The sequence below is a fragment of the Haematobia irritans genome, chromosome 2, assembly GCF_050003625.1.
Source record: "Haematobia irritans isolate KBUSLIRL chromosome 2, ASM5000362v1, whole genome shotgun sequence".
Classification (NCBI taxonomy): domain Eukaryota; kingdom Metazoa; phylum Arthropoda; class Insecta; order Diptera; family Muscidae; genus Haematobia; species Haematobia irritans.
This window is the reverse complement of record NC_134398.1, coordinates 229,581,989-229,596,604: the sequence shown is the minus strand read 5'-3', so window position 1 is coordinate 229,596,604 and position 14,616 is coordinate 229,581,989. Positions and strand designations below refer to the sequence as shown.

At 31.1% G+C, this 14,616-nt stretch overlaps 3 protein-coding genes across 3 annotated transcripts; 1 reads left to right on the top strand and 2 right to left on the bottom strand.

Annotated features, from left to right (window-relative positions):
• Positions 1 to 1,025: 1,025 nt before the first annotated feature.
• LOC142225371 (male accessory gland serine protease inhibitor-like) lies at positions 1,026 to 1,653 on the bottom strand. Its single transcript, XM_075295134.1, has 2 exons — positions 1,513 to 1,653; positions 1,026 to 1,447 (listed from the first exon to the last, which is right to left on the bottom strand). The coding sequence occupies exons 1-2, from the start codon at positions 1,577 to 1,579 to the stop codon at positions 1,266 to 1,268; spliced, it is 249 nt and encodes an 82-aa protein (XP_075151249.1). The 5' UTR covers positions 1,580 to 1,653; the 3' UTR covers positions 1,026 to 1,265.
• An 8,783-nt stretch (positions 1,654 to 10,436) lies between these two features.
• On the top strand, positions 10,437 to 10,981 carry LOC142225370 (kunitz-type serine protease inhibitor IX-like). Its single transcript, XM_075295133.1, has 2 exons — positions 10,437 to 10,595; positions 10,686 to 10,981. The coding sequence occupies exons 1-2, from the start codon at positions 10,529 to 10,531 to the stop codon at positions 10,886 to 10,888; spliced, it is 270 nt and encodes an 89-aa protein (XP_075151248.1). The 5' UTR covers positions 10,437 to 10,528; the 3' UTR covers positions 10,889 to 10,981.
• A 313-nt stretch (positions 10,982 to 11,294) lies between these two features.
• Positions 11,295 to 14,616, bottom strand: LOC142225369 (uncharacterized). The gene is made up of 2 exons (XM_075295132.1): positions 14,358 to 14,616; positions 11,295 to 11,788 (listed from the first exon to the last, which is right to left on the bottom strand). Exons 1-2 carry the CDS (start codon positions 14,506 to 14,508, stop codon positions 11,493 to 11,495), a joined length of 447 nt encoding a protein of 148 aa, XP_075151247.1. The 5' UTR covers positions 14,509 to 14,616; the 3' UTR covers positions 11,295 to 11,492.

Below are 14,616 nucleotides of genomic sequence, written 5' to 3'. Positions count from 1 at the left end.
GAGATCTGCACAATTCCATTTGTAAATGCAGAGTACACGTGTACTTGCTACATGAGTACATCGATTTGAGAGAGTCGCAAAACAATTGGTACACATTTCGATGAACCCAAAAGCCACGAGTAACTTCTTGTTGTTACTCTGATGTCTTCACTACCAACAAACACATATTCCTCTTTCTCTCTTATTGAAGTGTACTCAGAGTGATCACGTCGAGTATGTTGCGAGAAAAAAACTTCATAGAGTACTCCATGTACCACGTGTAGTTTCAGAAATACAAAAAAAACAGTTATTCTCCATAATATATGTTTTCGGTTTGTTTTAAAGAACGGCAAACGTTAAGGTAAGTGTGTGACATACATAAATATATGAAATATATGACATACATACGTATCTATGATTAATAATAATAGAAAGTTTTGCTTCGCACATAACTGAGAAATACTTGTGGTACCACGTGAAGTGAAGAAAATCCATGTTGTACTTTTTCTCAAGTACTTACATTTTTATTGTTCCTTTTTTGTCGGAACACATATTGTTTCGGATATGTACTTGGTGATATTTGACAAGCAAGTGTTCTCTTCACTTCACTACTTGAGCTCTGAGAGAAAGACAGTGTAAGTACAATATTCGACAGCGAATCTCATATATGTAGTGAAAAGTTATTCGATGCAGACCTCTACTTGATAACTTATTCCAGTCCCAAAATACTACGCACATTAGTTTTAGACTGTATCATAAACTGTTTTTGTTAATAGTTGGCGAAGAGCCATTTGACTGACTTCCATTCTGAACTTTGGTGGATATTATACTCTTATTTATCTCATATCGGCGTTCCTCGGATGAATTATCCACTTCACAATCACTCATAGGTGACGCAATTAAATTTGAACCTTCACTTTTCTCTGGATTTGAATTATTTTTTTCAGGACACTTGAAAGAATGAATAATTGCCACTTTTACCAATGCCATACGATTCTTTTATCAGCTGACTTTGACTTCTTAAAATTGTAAACAACATATTGAAATTTTTGTTTTTGTAATCGTGATTCAACCTCTTTATTCAGCCATGGCTACAAACAAGGATAGTTGCAATCAGTCGGGCTCTAAATGTAACAAGACATTATTTATATTTTAAGTTCATTTATATAGATCAGGGAGAATTTCTCTTGTTATTGCAAAAATATGTTGTGCTTTTGTGACCACTCATTTAACATAACTGCTTAAATTAATTTAGAGAATATATTTCAAAGCGTATGTGGACAATTTTATTCCTTGCATTTCTCTTCACATGCCTCCTTGGAAGGGAAACGATTATCGTTGCCCATACAACCACCATAAACGAAATCAACGCACTCATTTGCTTCAGCGTTATAAGACCATGCGGGAATATAGGCCAGACATGAAACAACACCATTGCCATTCTTGGAATGAGGTAAACCACAAACCTCTGCGAAAACAATTAAATTATTTTTTTTTTTTTTGGTTTATTTTTTTCATTTAATTCATATTTACCATCTTTGAATGCCACACAATAGGAAACTACGGCAAAAATAGCCAAGACAAAAGCAAATAATTTCATTTTTATTTTATTTTTTTATGAACTTTCGGAAAATCTAAAACAACTTATTCTAGTGAAGTTGAAATTTGAACTGATTTTAGACATAAGACAAAATTGTATACAAAGTATAAGAATATGTTTTAGTATTTAAATTCATGTTATTTTTTTGTTCACAATTATTTGAAAGCGATAAGCAAGATCATATTTAATGTAGGGGTAAATTAGAATATTCAAACAAAAAAAAATACGCACATGAAATAAGTATTGCAATAAAATGTAAATTAGATTGAGTGGCATTATGTTTAACCCTTCTGTGCGTGATGAGGTCCCGCTGGACCTTTTTGATTTTTATTCATACATAACTTTATCTTTTATATGAATTTCAGCTTGATGATTATGACTTCTTGTACTGAAGTGTTTTAAGTTGAAAACTTAAAATTTTTATGTGATTGAATCATTAAATCGGTTTTTATAGGTATTTGAAAAAGTTTAGTGCGATTCTGCGTGATGAGGTCCAATGGGACCTATTATTAATTACATTAGTGGGTTTAGCACAGTTTAAAAAGCAGTGTAAAGATATTGCGATTTTCGTATTTGGAACAATTAATAACACTAACATCCTTTCAGAAAATACCGTTATTTGGAAGAATTTGTCATTTTTGAAGTTTCCATTGGTTTCGTTGCTTGGTAGTACATAATTTTATGTCTTCCGTTGATATATCCAATATAGTGAGAGTAAAAGTGCAAAAAAAGTTATTTGAACGTCATGGAAATCGTGGTCGAAATAAGTTTTTATATTTCTATACATTTTCCAGACCTATCGGCTCCTGGAATTTGGCAAGATGTGCCTCAATTTGGACCAAGCTTGAAACAACCACTGTGCACATAATACTGCGAGCAAAACGAACGCCACTAAAAAAATCGTATTTTTTTCCTTCAAAAATCCAATTTGTTAAGAACATTCAACTACAAAAACAATATATTGTTGCTTGGTACGTATAAGGATACTTATAGGTACCACGCCTGCGTCAAACATCAGTGCCACTAGTATACTAATCAAAAATTTTAACATTATCTGTATCCTATTAAAAATTAAATAAAACCCTATATTTACAACCAAATGTTTATATATGCAATTTGTGCATTATAGAAGAGTCCACCTACAGTAAATAATCGAAAAATATCGTAGGGATAACCTCTCTACCATCCTTTTTTATTGTAGGTCCCACCGGACCTCATCACGCTGGTATCGCTTCCAGTGTTATCACATACACAAGGGTTAAGTGGGACAATATAAATATGTGTGGCATTGAAGGGCCTATTTAATCACTTGATTCTATTTTCGTTTGTTTAAAGATAACCATTTTAAAGTCGAATCACCTAACACTAAGGACACATTACATTACCAAAATCCATTTTATGTATATTCAAAAATGCATTTGTAAGGAAGAAATCCTCTAGATCCTTATAGAGGGTTTCACCTTTTTTTATTTATATTTATTCAATTTTGTATTTTATTTCCTAGACAGGGATAAGGCGACAAGGCTCGGTATCCGTCTAAGGAATCGCTTGCTACAGTAGCTAAACTTCCTGAGTCTTAGCGTTATTATAAATTTTAATAATGCTTTTATTTTTTCTTCTTAAATGAAACTCAGCGCTTTCATTTTGAATGCGTCTTTATTCTGTTTTTTCTCGATCAGAATGAATTTACATTTTGTTTACATCTTACCACTAAGCTTTTCTCCAAATTATGTATCTTATCCAGGGCTGCCAATTTTGCCGATTTATCGGCATTTTGACGATTTTTTACTCAAAAAATAGCCAATGCCGATTTTCCGATTTTTGCCCCAAAAATGACGATATTAGCTCAAATGACGATATTAGTTCAAACATTTTGACTAGAAGCTGTTCGTTTACACGCTCAGAGCCAACAAAAGAAAGAATACATTTGACAGTTGCCAGCTAGAGAAATTGCGATTTTTTGCTAGAAATTTCATACATGTTGGAGCTATACCTCATTTTACACCTACAGTATTAGTATCACGGTTGCCACTCGTGCCAAAAATACTCCACCAAAATTTGAAGAAATGTTTACCAAAAATCTACCAAATAAAAAAAATTAAGTTGTTGATCAAATTTTTGTGGTAAAAAATTTTTTTATTCGAAAGAAATGTTTTATATTGAATTGATAGAAAATATTATTTTTTACAGAAAACGTTGTCCAAATTTTATTTCTACAGAAAAAGTAGCCAAAATTTAATTTCTATAGAAAAGTTCGTCAAAATTTTATTTCTATATAAAATTTTGTCAAAATTTTGGTTTTATAGAAAATATTGTCAAAATTATATTTCTATAGATAATTTTGTCAAAATTTTATTTCTATAGAAAATTTTGTCAAGTTTTATTTTTATATAAAATTTTGTCAAAATTTTAGTTCTATAGAAAATTTTGTCAAAATTTTATTTCTATAGAAAATGTCGTCAAAATTATATTTATATAGAAATTTTTGTCAAAAATGTTATTTCTATAGAAAAATTTCTGAGTACTTATATCTGTAAAGAATTTTTGCATATTTTTATAGGACGTTCTTGAAAAATTTATTTCTATAGAACATTTTTGGCAATTTTTTGTCTATAGTAAATTCTTGCAAAATTTTATTTCTATTTCGTCAAAATTTTATTTCTTTAGAAGATTTTGTTAAAATTTTATTTCAATAGAATATTGTACCTCTTAATTGGAGATTTATGTTCAAATTGTGGAAAATTTTTTAATAAAAATCTTACTGAATTTGTAATTATATTTAAAAAAAAAAAAATTATATTATTTTTTAATTGCATAGCATTGCATACATTTTTTAAGTTATTTTTATACAAAGACGAATTCATTGTTGTTGTTGAAATGCATAGTGGGATATATTAATTTTCTGTTCTTTATATGAAATAAATACTTTTGTTTTTAACCAAAAAAAATTGTTTAGATTGAATATTATTTACACTGCAGATTTTTTGACGATTTTTAAAATGGAAGTGACGATTATGACGATTTTTTCGGAAAAAAGTGACGATTTTTCTTGAAATTTTATTGGCAGCCCTGATCTTATCTAGAGTATTTTAATGTAAGGATCACTCAATGTATCTTGCATAGTGATTGGTCAAATGAGCTGAGTATTTGAGAGTGATATAAAAATATAATTGAGAATAAGAAAAACAGTTATAATTTGTATGAATGATTACCACAAGCGATATAACATTACTAATGAGAGCAAGAGTTAATGTTTTTGTTGTTGTAACTTATCACTAGCATAGCAATGACTACTTAACGCTGTTATGAGTTATTTTATTAACATGAATGATCTCTGTTATTGGAATTTAGCATTAGAAACAAATTAACATAAATTGGTAGATGCAAAATGAATAAATACGAAAAAGTAATATACAAATGAAATGATGTGTATGATGTTGTATTGGCCTGTTACACATTTCTTTTTAGTAGAGCCTACACAGAATAAAAGTATGTCCAGTTTTAAAGATTTAGTCGGTGCACACAGAAAAAAAGTCTGTTGTACAACTGATGCTAAAATGAACTAATATTTATTGTTTCAGTTTATTTTTAATTATTTTGTTTCAGTTTATTTTTAAAATTTTGTAATATCCCCCAGTCCAACGATTTTTTCTTTATTCCAAATATGTCTCAAAAATTTTATGAACTAAATGGCAGTAAAATTTCAATGACATACAAATTGGTTCAATTCTAACTAAAACAGAAGAAATTTTTCGTACACTTCTCAAAAATAGTAAGAATGAACTACAGCGTGGTTAAAATGGGAATGATCTAGCGCCTAAGATTTTTTCTTTATTTTTAGTTCATTGTTTCTTTTCGAGAAAGATGCATTTCGTAAATAGTAATTAAAAATCCAAAAATGTCGGAAAATTTTTGTTAATTTAATGAATCTCAAAATTTGGAATGCAATTTAGTTAAATTTTCGCACGACATAGTTCATTTTTTCCATAATGTAGTTTTTTTTCTGTGCACTAATAATTTGGGTATTGAATGCGAGCCAAAGAAGCGAATAAGAGAATTCAAGTAAGGATAATTTTGAGACACAATTCTCTTTTAAATTAGAGTTTTGCGTACTCGACTCTAGGAAACACATTATTGGATCTTTCAGGCTTTTTTCATATGCTATCAAAGTTAAGTAACGTTAAAAGTCCAAATTCAGACTCGACTTCAAGCAGAACATCAAGTAAAAAAGTCTTTAAAATAAAAGATTGAAAAACATATCCTATTTCTGAACGTCAACAAATTAAAGACGATTTCATTAATTTTGAAGAATTTTTAAATCCAAGTTGACCTTAGTTTAACAATATTTTCTTTCGTTTCAAGATACCAATTTTCAAGTCGAATCACTTAACTATAAGGACAAAACAACTTGATTGAAAAATGTATCGACTTTTGGGCAAGGAAAAAACTTTATATCAGAGAAATGCGTCTTGTATGCTAAGCAAAATTCATATTCGTATTTTAAGGACATGGAATCTTTTGCCTCACGACAATTTTTTTCAGCGTAAAGTGAATGGGCTATTAATGGATAGTATATAGACTTCTGCTCAAATCAAAATATTTTTTTCTTTTGAATAAATTTGGGAAGAATAATTCTCGTATGTAAAATTCAAAAGGAACTAACATAAAAGACCTCACCCGGCCAGATCTCGCTAAAGACTATGGAAATGTGTAGTGGCCAACACTGAAACATATGTATAATCAGCTTGCGAGATGGGCATCAGGTATTTTCTTTTCAGTAACTTAATAAGATCAATTCCCTTAATCTTCCTGCCCAATAAACTTGAATAAATATTGTAATAATTTCTAACTAAAATACTTTTATCAGAGAAATGTGTCTACTATGCTACGCAAAAATGGTGTTCGTAGTTTGAAGCGATGAAATATAGAATATTAGATTGATTTGATCATAAATATTGTCCCAAGAAGATCGGTTCAAATGGTATACTTTCTGAAATTAAATTTAAAGTTTCTCCATCATTTCTTTTGCATCAAAACATGTTTGTTTGAGTTTTAAAAGAATCTTAAACATCTCACCTAAACGATGAAACAACGCCTTTCATAAGGTTTGAAAAGTAATTTCGAATGAGCACGAGAAGAAAAATCGGGAAATCTTACTTCTATCAGTGCACCTGCTATCCCCTCAAGAAGTTAAATTGGGAGACCGGTGTGTATGGGGTCTATACCAAAGCATGGACCGACAAATTCGCATACCGATTTGTGGTCCTAAACTAACTCTACATTTCCAATTTCAGGCAAATTGGATAAAAACTGCGGTTTCTAGAAGCCCATGAAGTCAAATCGGGGGATCTATATAGGGGCTACACCAAGGCATGGACCGGTACGCATGGACCGGTAGGCACACCTATTTGCGGTTCTAAATTAACATTTCCAATTTCAGGCAGCCAAATCGGATAAAACTTGATGTTTCTAGGGGCCTAAGAGTTCAAATCGGGAGATCATTTTCGAACTTGACCTGCCTGCATATAAAAAGGGAATCTGTGTCAAATTTCTTGATGATATATTGAAGGCAGTAGCATGATTACAACAGACAGACAGGCAGACGCATATGGTTATATCGTCTTTAGATTTGCTCTCAGATCAAGGAAGAATTTTGTATTGTAAAAAAATTATTGACAACAACTGATTAGCTGACAGTGATTGAAATGATATGCAAAAACAAATCAACACTAAATACCGCGTAAGAGGCACGGCCTATTCCCATTTGCAGAAAAACGATTCAAATTCGTACACCAGGGATGATAAATGACGTTGATGAAAAAGTACTAAAAATGTATTAAAAATGGACTTTTCGAAGCCGACAGGTACTATCAAATTTAAAGGCTATTGTAAATCTAGCTCGATTTGGACAATTTTTTCTTATTTTTTCTAAAAAAAACTTATTTTGCAAAATTTTATTTCTATAGAAAATTCTTTCAAATTTTTTTTTCTGCAGAAAATTTTGTCAAAATTTTATATCTATAGAAAATTTTGTCAAAATCTTATTTCTATAGAAAATTTTGTCAAAATTTTATTTATATAGAAAATTTTGTCAAAATTTTATTTCTATAGGAAATTTTGTCAAAATTTTATTTCTATAGAAAGATTTATTTCTACAGAAAGATCAAAATTTTTTTTCTGCAGAAAATTTTGTCATAATTTTATTTCTGCGAAAATGTTGTCAAAATTTTATTTCTATAGAAAATTTTGTCAAAATTTTATTTCTATAGGACATTTTCTCAAAATATTATTTCTATAGAAAATTTTGTCAAAATTTTATTTCTATAGAAAATTTTGTCAAAATTTTTTTTCTATAGAAATAAAATTTTGTCAAAATTGTATTTATATAGAAAATTTTGTCAAAATTTTATTTCTATAGGACATTTTTTCAAAATATTGTTTCTACAGAAAATTTTGTCAAAATTTTATTTCTATAGTAAATTTTGCCAAAATTTTATTTCTATAGGACATTTTTCAAAATATTGTTTCTATAGAAAACTTTTTCTCAAAATTTTATTTCTATAGAAAATTTTGTCAAAATTTTATTTCTATAGAAAATTTTGTCAAAATGTTATTTCTGCGAAAATTTTGTCAACATTTTATTTCTATAGAATATTTGACAAAAAATAGGACATTTTTTCAAAATATTATTTCTATAGTAAATTTAGCCAAAATTTTATTTCTATCGAAAATTTTGTCAAAATTTTATTTCTGCGAACATTTTGTCAACATTTTATTTCTATAGAAGATTTTGTCGACATTTTATTTCCATAGAAAATTTTGTCAAAATTTTATTTCCATAGAAGATTTTGTCAAAAATTTTATTTCTATAGAAAATTTTGCCAAAATTTTATTTCTATAGAAAATTTTGTCAAAATTTTATTTCCATAGAAAATAACGTCAAAATTTTATTTCTATACAAAATTTTGTCAAAAGTTTATTTCAATAAAAAATTTATGAAGAAGTACCTCTTTGCAAAATCTACCAAAAGAATGTTATATATACAATATTCCTCTAAAAAATGTTGAGATCCTGTAATAAAAACTAAAATATCCTCATTTGGGAATATGCTTATTTCTTCAATGTCCGCTTTTTATAATTTTTAGAGTTGAGTTTATAACTGAGAAACGTTCACATTTTGGGCAGAATAACTTTATATAGAGTAAATTTTATGAAAAAGTACCAAATGGCTCGCGGTCGTGCCACGGTGCTTTTGGCAATCGAAATGCATCAAAAAAAGTACAACAGTGTCAACTTTATCAACCCTGTCGTACACTTCCACATTTTGGATATTTTATAATGTAGCATGGAGCCATAAAGTTCGTTAAATGCTACCGGCCAACGGTAACGCTGACATGACACATACACGCAAAAAAATAATTCTTTCCTCACAAACGAAATTTTAGACGAACAAAGTTCGTTTCTCATTTGCTTTTCGTTGAAAGGAAGTGTATTTGGAAGAAAAGTATATACTTTTTGTGATAAATGTTTATTCTTTTCCAGGATGTAAAAACAATTTCATAAAGACTAACTTCAAAAAAATTTTTCTCTGGCTAATTGCATTTTCCCTCACATCTTTCTGACTTCCACGAAGATTTTTATTTCTTAACACCTTTTTTTGTAATACAAACAATGTAGAAGAAATTATACGATTTTATAAATTAAAATTTTTTTTTTTTACCTTTCGCCTGGACGGAGAATCGAACCGCGGACCATGCAATTTGTAAGCCAACACACTATCCACTGAGCTATGTAGCCGTTATTGTCATCAATAGCTAACTATCCATATAAGTTATATTTATATAGCATAGCTTGCGGCGCCCACGAGCCGATTAAACAAAGTTTATTTAACAGAAAAAAACATTTAGTTGGGACCGTGAAGCAGTGGTTGCTACGTCCGACTTGCATGCCAAGGGTCGTGGGTTCGATCCCTGCTTCGACCAAAGTTTTTTTTTTTTTTTTACATATATTCCAGATATGGACCGAAGATTCCAAAAAAATGTTCAACATTACATTCTACTATATTAAATTTTTACTATGAACTGTAAAATGTGTCTTATTTAAAACCTAAAGTCAGAAAAGAACAGTGTTTGATATAAAGGAAATGGACTGTGTTGTTGGTTCAAAAATAACTTTTTTTATTAAAAAAATAAACCTTTTGTAACAAATGAATTTTTTTGGTGTATATTTTTCCAAGAAATTCAAAAAACTCTAACAAAAGAAAAACGTTTTCGGTACACGTTTTCCAAACGTTTTTTTTCTTTGCGTGTACTAAAAACGAAAGCAATGGAATAATGTAATGACATGAATATACCCCCATGTTCCGATATTCGGAATCGCAAATCGTAAAGTTATCATTTGGCTATTTTTCTTAATACTAAAACTTATAAACTTACAATTTGGCAATATAGTTCTCTGTAATTAGAAGATAAAAGTAGAATTAGATTATAGTCCGCGAGTATCTTAATTTTGTAGCTTTAAGAAAAGTGAATACTTGTGATTTGCAATTCCGAATATCGGAACATGAATATAGTTTCAGTATTGTCTGATGCTAATATTCCGAACTACGCCATCTCTTGTCAATCCTGCTTTATTACTTTGTACATCCAATATTCTCAAATGCTACGATAGTGCTCTTAATTTTGTTTTAAATCAATAAAAATGTTTATATAACCTTTGTACAATCAAATTTCAACAACAAATGCTTGATACATTAACTCGGATATTAGTAGAAAAATTTCTAAGGAACGTGATATTGTGGTACGAATATACTTACAGTACGTGATGAAGATAGAATAGCTTAGAACACTTAGATATAGAGGGACATATATAAGCTAGGCGAAAAATAAGATTTACAAAATTTGTATAGTTTACTTCATTGAATATTGGAAAGCAAACTTATCTTGCAAAATGAGGTTACTATCAATTTCTTTAATTTTGAGTCTAGTTGTTGGCATTAACGCCTTTATCAGAAGTGGTAAGTTAAATCAATACAATGTGTTTTTTTTTACAGGAAAGGACAATATGCAATTAATTTAAATACATATTTCTATTATATTGATTATAGTTTGTAATCTATCTCTGGAAACTGGTCCATGCGAGGCTTTAATACCCAGATATGGGTTTGATGTCACTCAAAGAAAATGTGTTTTATTCAACTACGGAGGTTGTGGTGGCAACGGAAATAACTTCAATACTGAAACATCGTGTAAAGAAACCTGTAGCAAAATAAACCCTATATCAAATTATTATAGACGTTCTAGATACTAGTAACATATGTGTATAAACTGACTAATTTTACTTTATTCTCTAACAAAAAATAAACAAACTACTTATGGAAATATATGAAGACATTTTCAACAACCTTCCTTTCTTGATTTGTTGTACAATAAAAAAATAAACAAGTTTCTGCACACAAAAAAATTTCACGAAAATTTTTCCAATTAAAATTTTAATTGAGTTTTAAAAAATATTCAATTAAAAATTTAATTGATTCAACAAATTTTTTAATTGAAACAAAAATCAATCACAAAAATAATAGTATCAATTAATTTTTTAATTGGATCAGTTAACTTTTTAATTGATACTATCATTTCTGTGATTGAAGACATTTCAATTAGAAATTAATTGGATCAATTAATTTCGTGATTGAATAAAAAAAAAATTTTTTGTGTGGTTAAATTTTCAATTGGTACATACATATATTTTCTTATGGATTATATTCTTATAAAATAATATTTTCGTTTTGTAAAAAATAAAAACAACAATAAAGATGAACACTGAGTAACAGGATAGTATTCCATTATGGAGTATTCCCGGTTTTCATCAACCCATTTAATACTTTCTACGTAATTCTTTCTGCTAACAATGAATATTATGAAGAATCTTCCATCATTTCGCTGATTGTCGAAGGTTGTACTGTAGAGCTAACTTTTGCATCTTCTTCAGTCATAGCTGGCATAACAGTGGTACTTGAGTCAGCGGAAGCAATATCCATACCATCAGATTTCTTCATGCATTTGACTTCACAATCTTCTTTGGATTCAAAATTATTGGAATTACCAGCACAACCACCATAGATGAATTCAACACACTCGCGTTTTTCCACATCGAAGGCATAACGATAGAATAAGGCGAAACAACGGCCAGTTTCTTTAGGTTGATGACAATCTGCAAACGATTAAAATGAAAACATTGTTTTAGAATGTTTAATTTATGAAAATTTCCAAAATATGTGTGTTAGGAATAGAGCTGCACATTATTTCAGGCTCACTTAGACTATTCAGTCCATTGCGATACAACAGTGGCGAACTTCTCTCTTGTCACTGACAAGTGACCTGCTTTTTATAGCCGAGTCCGAATGGCGTTTCACGTTACGGTGAAACCATTTAGAGCAGTTTGAAACACTCGGAAATGTCATCACCATTACTAAGAAGAGATAATAACAGGTTGCCTGATAAGTCCCCGGTCTGACACATAGATGGCATCGTTAGTATTAAATGCATATTATTTTTATATAGTACCAACATTCAAATGATTCGTGTCAAAATTTGAGGTCTGTAATGGCGTTTTCTTTTCTTGTAAAAAATGCACACTTTTTTTGCATTTTGCCCGGAAAATGTACTCTTTAGGTTCTTTTCTAAAAAAACAGGCAAAAGGGCGAAAAGGCTTCGAATTCTGTTGTGAAAATAGCGCCACGCATAGAGGCAAATTACGGGCATTTTCAGCACTGCCAACAAACGAGAGTGCTGCGATTGCCCTGTTTCCTTCTTTGAATTCTTTTCTGCCCGCTGAAATGATAGCATTTTTTTAGGTTTCTGGTAACATTTTAAAAATGCGCATTCTGTACAGACAAAATGAAGGCAAAGCACTTTTTTCAGAAAAGAAAACACCATAAGTCAATTGTTTGTGAGAAAGAGCGTCTTTTGTGAAGAAACTTTTGTTATTGTTAAAAAAATGGAAAAAAAGAAATTTCGTATTTTGATAAAATACTGTTTTCTGAAGGGGAAAAATACGGTGGAAGCAAAAACTTGGCTTGATAATGAGTTCCCGGGCTCTGCCCCAGGGAAATCAACAATAATTGATTGGTATGCAAAATTCAAGCGTGGTGAAATGAGCACGGAGGACGGTGAACGCAGTGGACGCCCGAAAGATGTGGTTACCGACGAAAACATAAAAAAATCCACAAAATGATTTTGAATGACCGTAAAATGAAGTTGATCGAGATAGCAGAGGCCTTAAAAATATCAAAGGAACGTGTTGGTCATATCATTCATCAATATTTGGATATGCGGAAGCTCTGTGCAAAATGGGTGCCGCGCGAGCTCACATTTGACCAAAAACAACGTGTTGATGATTCTGAGCGGTGTTTGCAGCTGTTAACTCGTAATACACCCGAGTTTTTCCGTCAATATGTGACAATCGATGAAACATGGCTCCATCACTACACTCCTGAGTCCAATCGACAGTCGGCTGAGTGGACAGCGACCGGTGAATCGTCTCCAAAGCGTGGAAGGACTCAAAAGTCCGCTGGCAAAGTAATGGCCTCTGTTTTTTGGGATGCGCATGGAATAATTTTTATCAATTATCTTGAGAAGGGGAAAACCATCAACAGTGACTATTATATGGCGTTATTGGAGCGTTTGAAGGTCGAAATCACGGCAAAACGGCCCCATATGAAGAAGAAAAAAGTGTTGTTCCACCAAGACAACGCACCGTGCCACAAGTCATTGAATTGCTTTCCCACCCAACGTATTCTCCAGATCTGACCCCCAGTGACTTTTTCTTGTTCTCAGACCTCAAAAGGATGCTCGCAGGGAAAAAATTTGGCTGCAATGAAGAGGTGATCTCCGAAACTGAGGCCTATTTTGAGGCAAAACCGAAGGAGTACTACCAAAATGGTATCAAAAAATTGGAAGGTCGTTATAATCGTTGTATCACTATTGAAGGGAACTATGTTGAATAATAAAAACGAATTTTGACAAAAAAATGTGTTTTTCTTTGTTAGGGGACTTATCAGCCAACCTTTTAATAATGAAGAATTTTTTGGTGTCCGATACTGGGATTAGACACAGGATGCTTTGTATAAAACGCTGGAATACTAATCATTACACCAAAAATATGTCCTTAACAATTTAAGACATAGTATGAGCTAAATAACTAAAGGTTTATTTCGTCAGAGTTTAGGTCACTGTATTGGGTAGATCCGGTTGCCACCATTTCCATGGTTCCATTTATTAAATTTAGCAAGAGCAAAATGTTATTTTTTGACGGTGAACGTGTGGACATTATGTATCTGATTTCGACAACCATTTTATGTTTGGCATGAAAACAAACTTTTTACGGCACAAACGTTCCATGTTTCCCATCAAAAAAAATCCTCTGCGTGTATGTTATACATTCTTCTAAATGGATCTGCAATCGCAACTATAACCTTAAAAATCCAGGAGCTGGGTGAAGTGCTGAGCCATTCGAAGTTAGCCGACATCTATCCTTTGTGGTAAATTATAAATATAAGTCAACTTCACAATTTTACTCTAATGTACTTGAAGAAGTTTTTATGGATCGAGGGAAGAGATTGATTGAAATATGACGAAGTCAGTTTAGATTTAACAGTCTTTGGATGGCATCGCTTATTAAACGAGAGTGTTTGTCCATATATAGTAATACACGACCCACCCGCTCAACTTTATTCATTCCTTTCCGTCAATTATAAGAACCCTCGTTTTCGACAACTTACCTTCATTGGTAATTAATTCCGAGTCTGAAGTTGATGCATCACTAGATGGCTTCATATCACTTTTCACTTCCTCCACCACGGGTTCCACAGCAGCCGCATGGAGAGTGACCACAAAACATGCTATCAACACAACGCAAATATGTGATTTCATTATTATCCGATTTTTTTTTTTGGAAGAGAAGTTTCACTTTTGAATGTTTAACGTAAAGTGTGTACAATTGGGCTATTTAAGCCAGAATAAATAGCCATTTAACTCGCA

Excerpts from the sequence above, each read along its gene's own strand:
- LOC142225371 (XM_075295134.1), bottom strand. The coding sequence starts at position 1,579 with ATGAAATTATTTGCTTTTGTCTTGGCTATTTTTGCCGTAGTTTCCTAT. Across the intron at positions 1,448-1,512 it reads TTGTGTGGCATTCAAAGATG|AGGTTTGTGGTTTACCTCAT; the intron begins GTAAATATGAAT and ends TTGTTTTCGCAG.
- LOC142225369 (XM_075295132.1), bottom strand. The coding sequence starts at position 14,508 with ATGAAATCACATATTTGCGTTGTGTTGATAGCATGTTTTGTGGTCACT. Across the intron at positions 11,789-14,357 it reads GGAATTAATTACCAATGAAG|ATTGTCATCAACCTAAAGAA; the intron begins GTAAGTTGTCGA and ends AATCGTTTGCAG.
- LOC142225370 (XM_075295133.1), top strand. The coding sequence starts at position 10,529 with ATGAGGTTACTATCAATTTCTTTAATTTTGAGTCTAGTTGTTGGCATT. Across the intron at positions 10,596-10,685 it reads TAACGCCTTTATCAGAAGTG|TTTGTAATCTATCTCTGGAA; the intron begins GTAAGTTAAATC and ends TATTGATTATAG.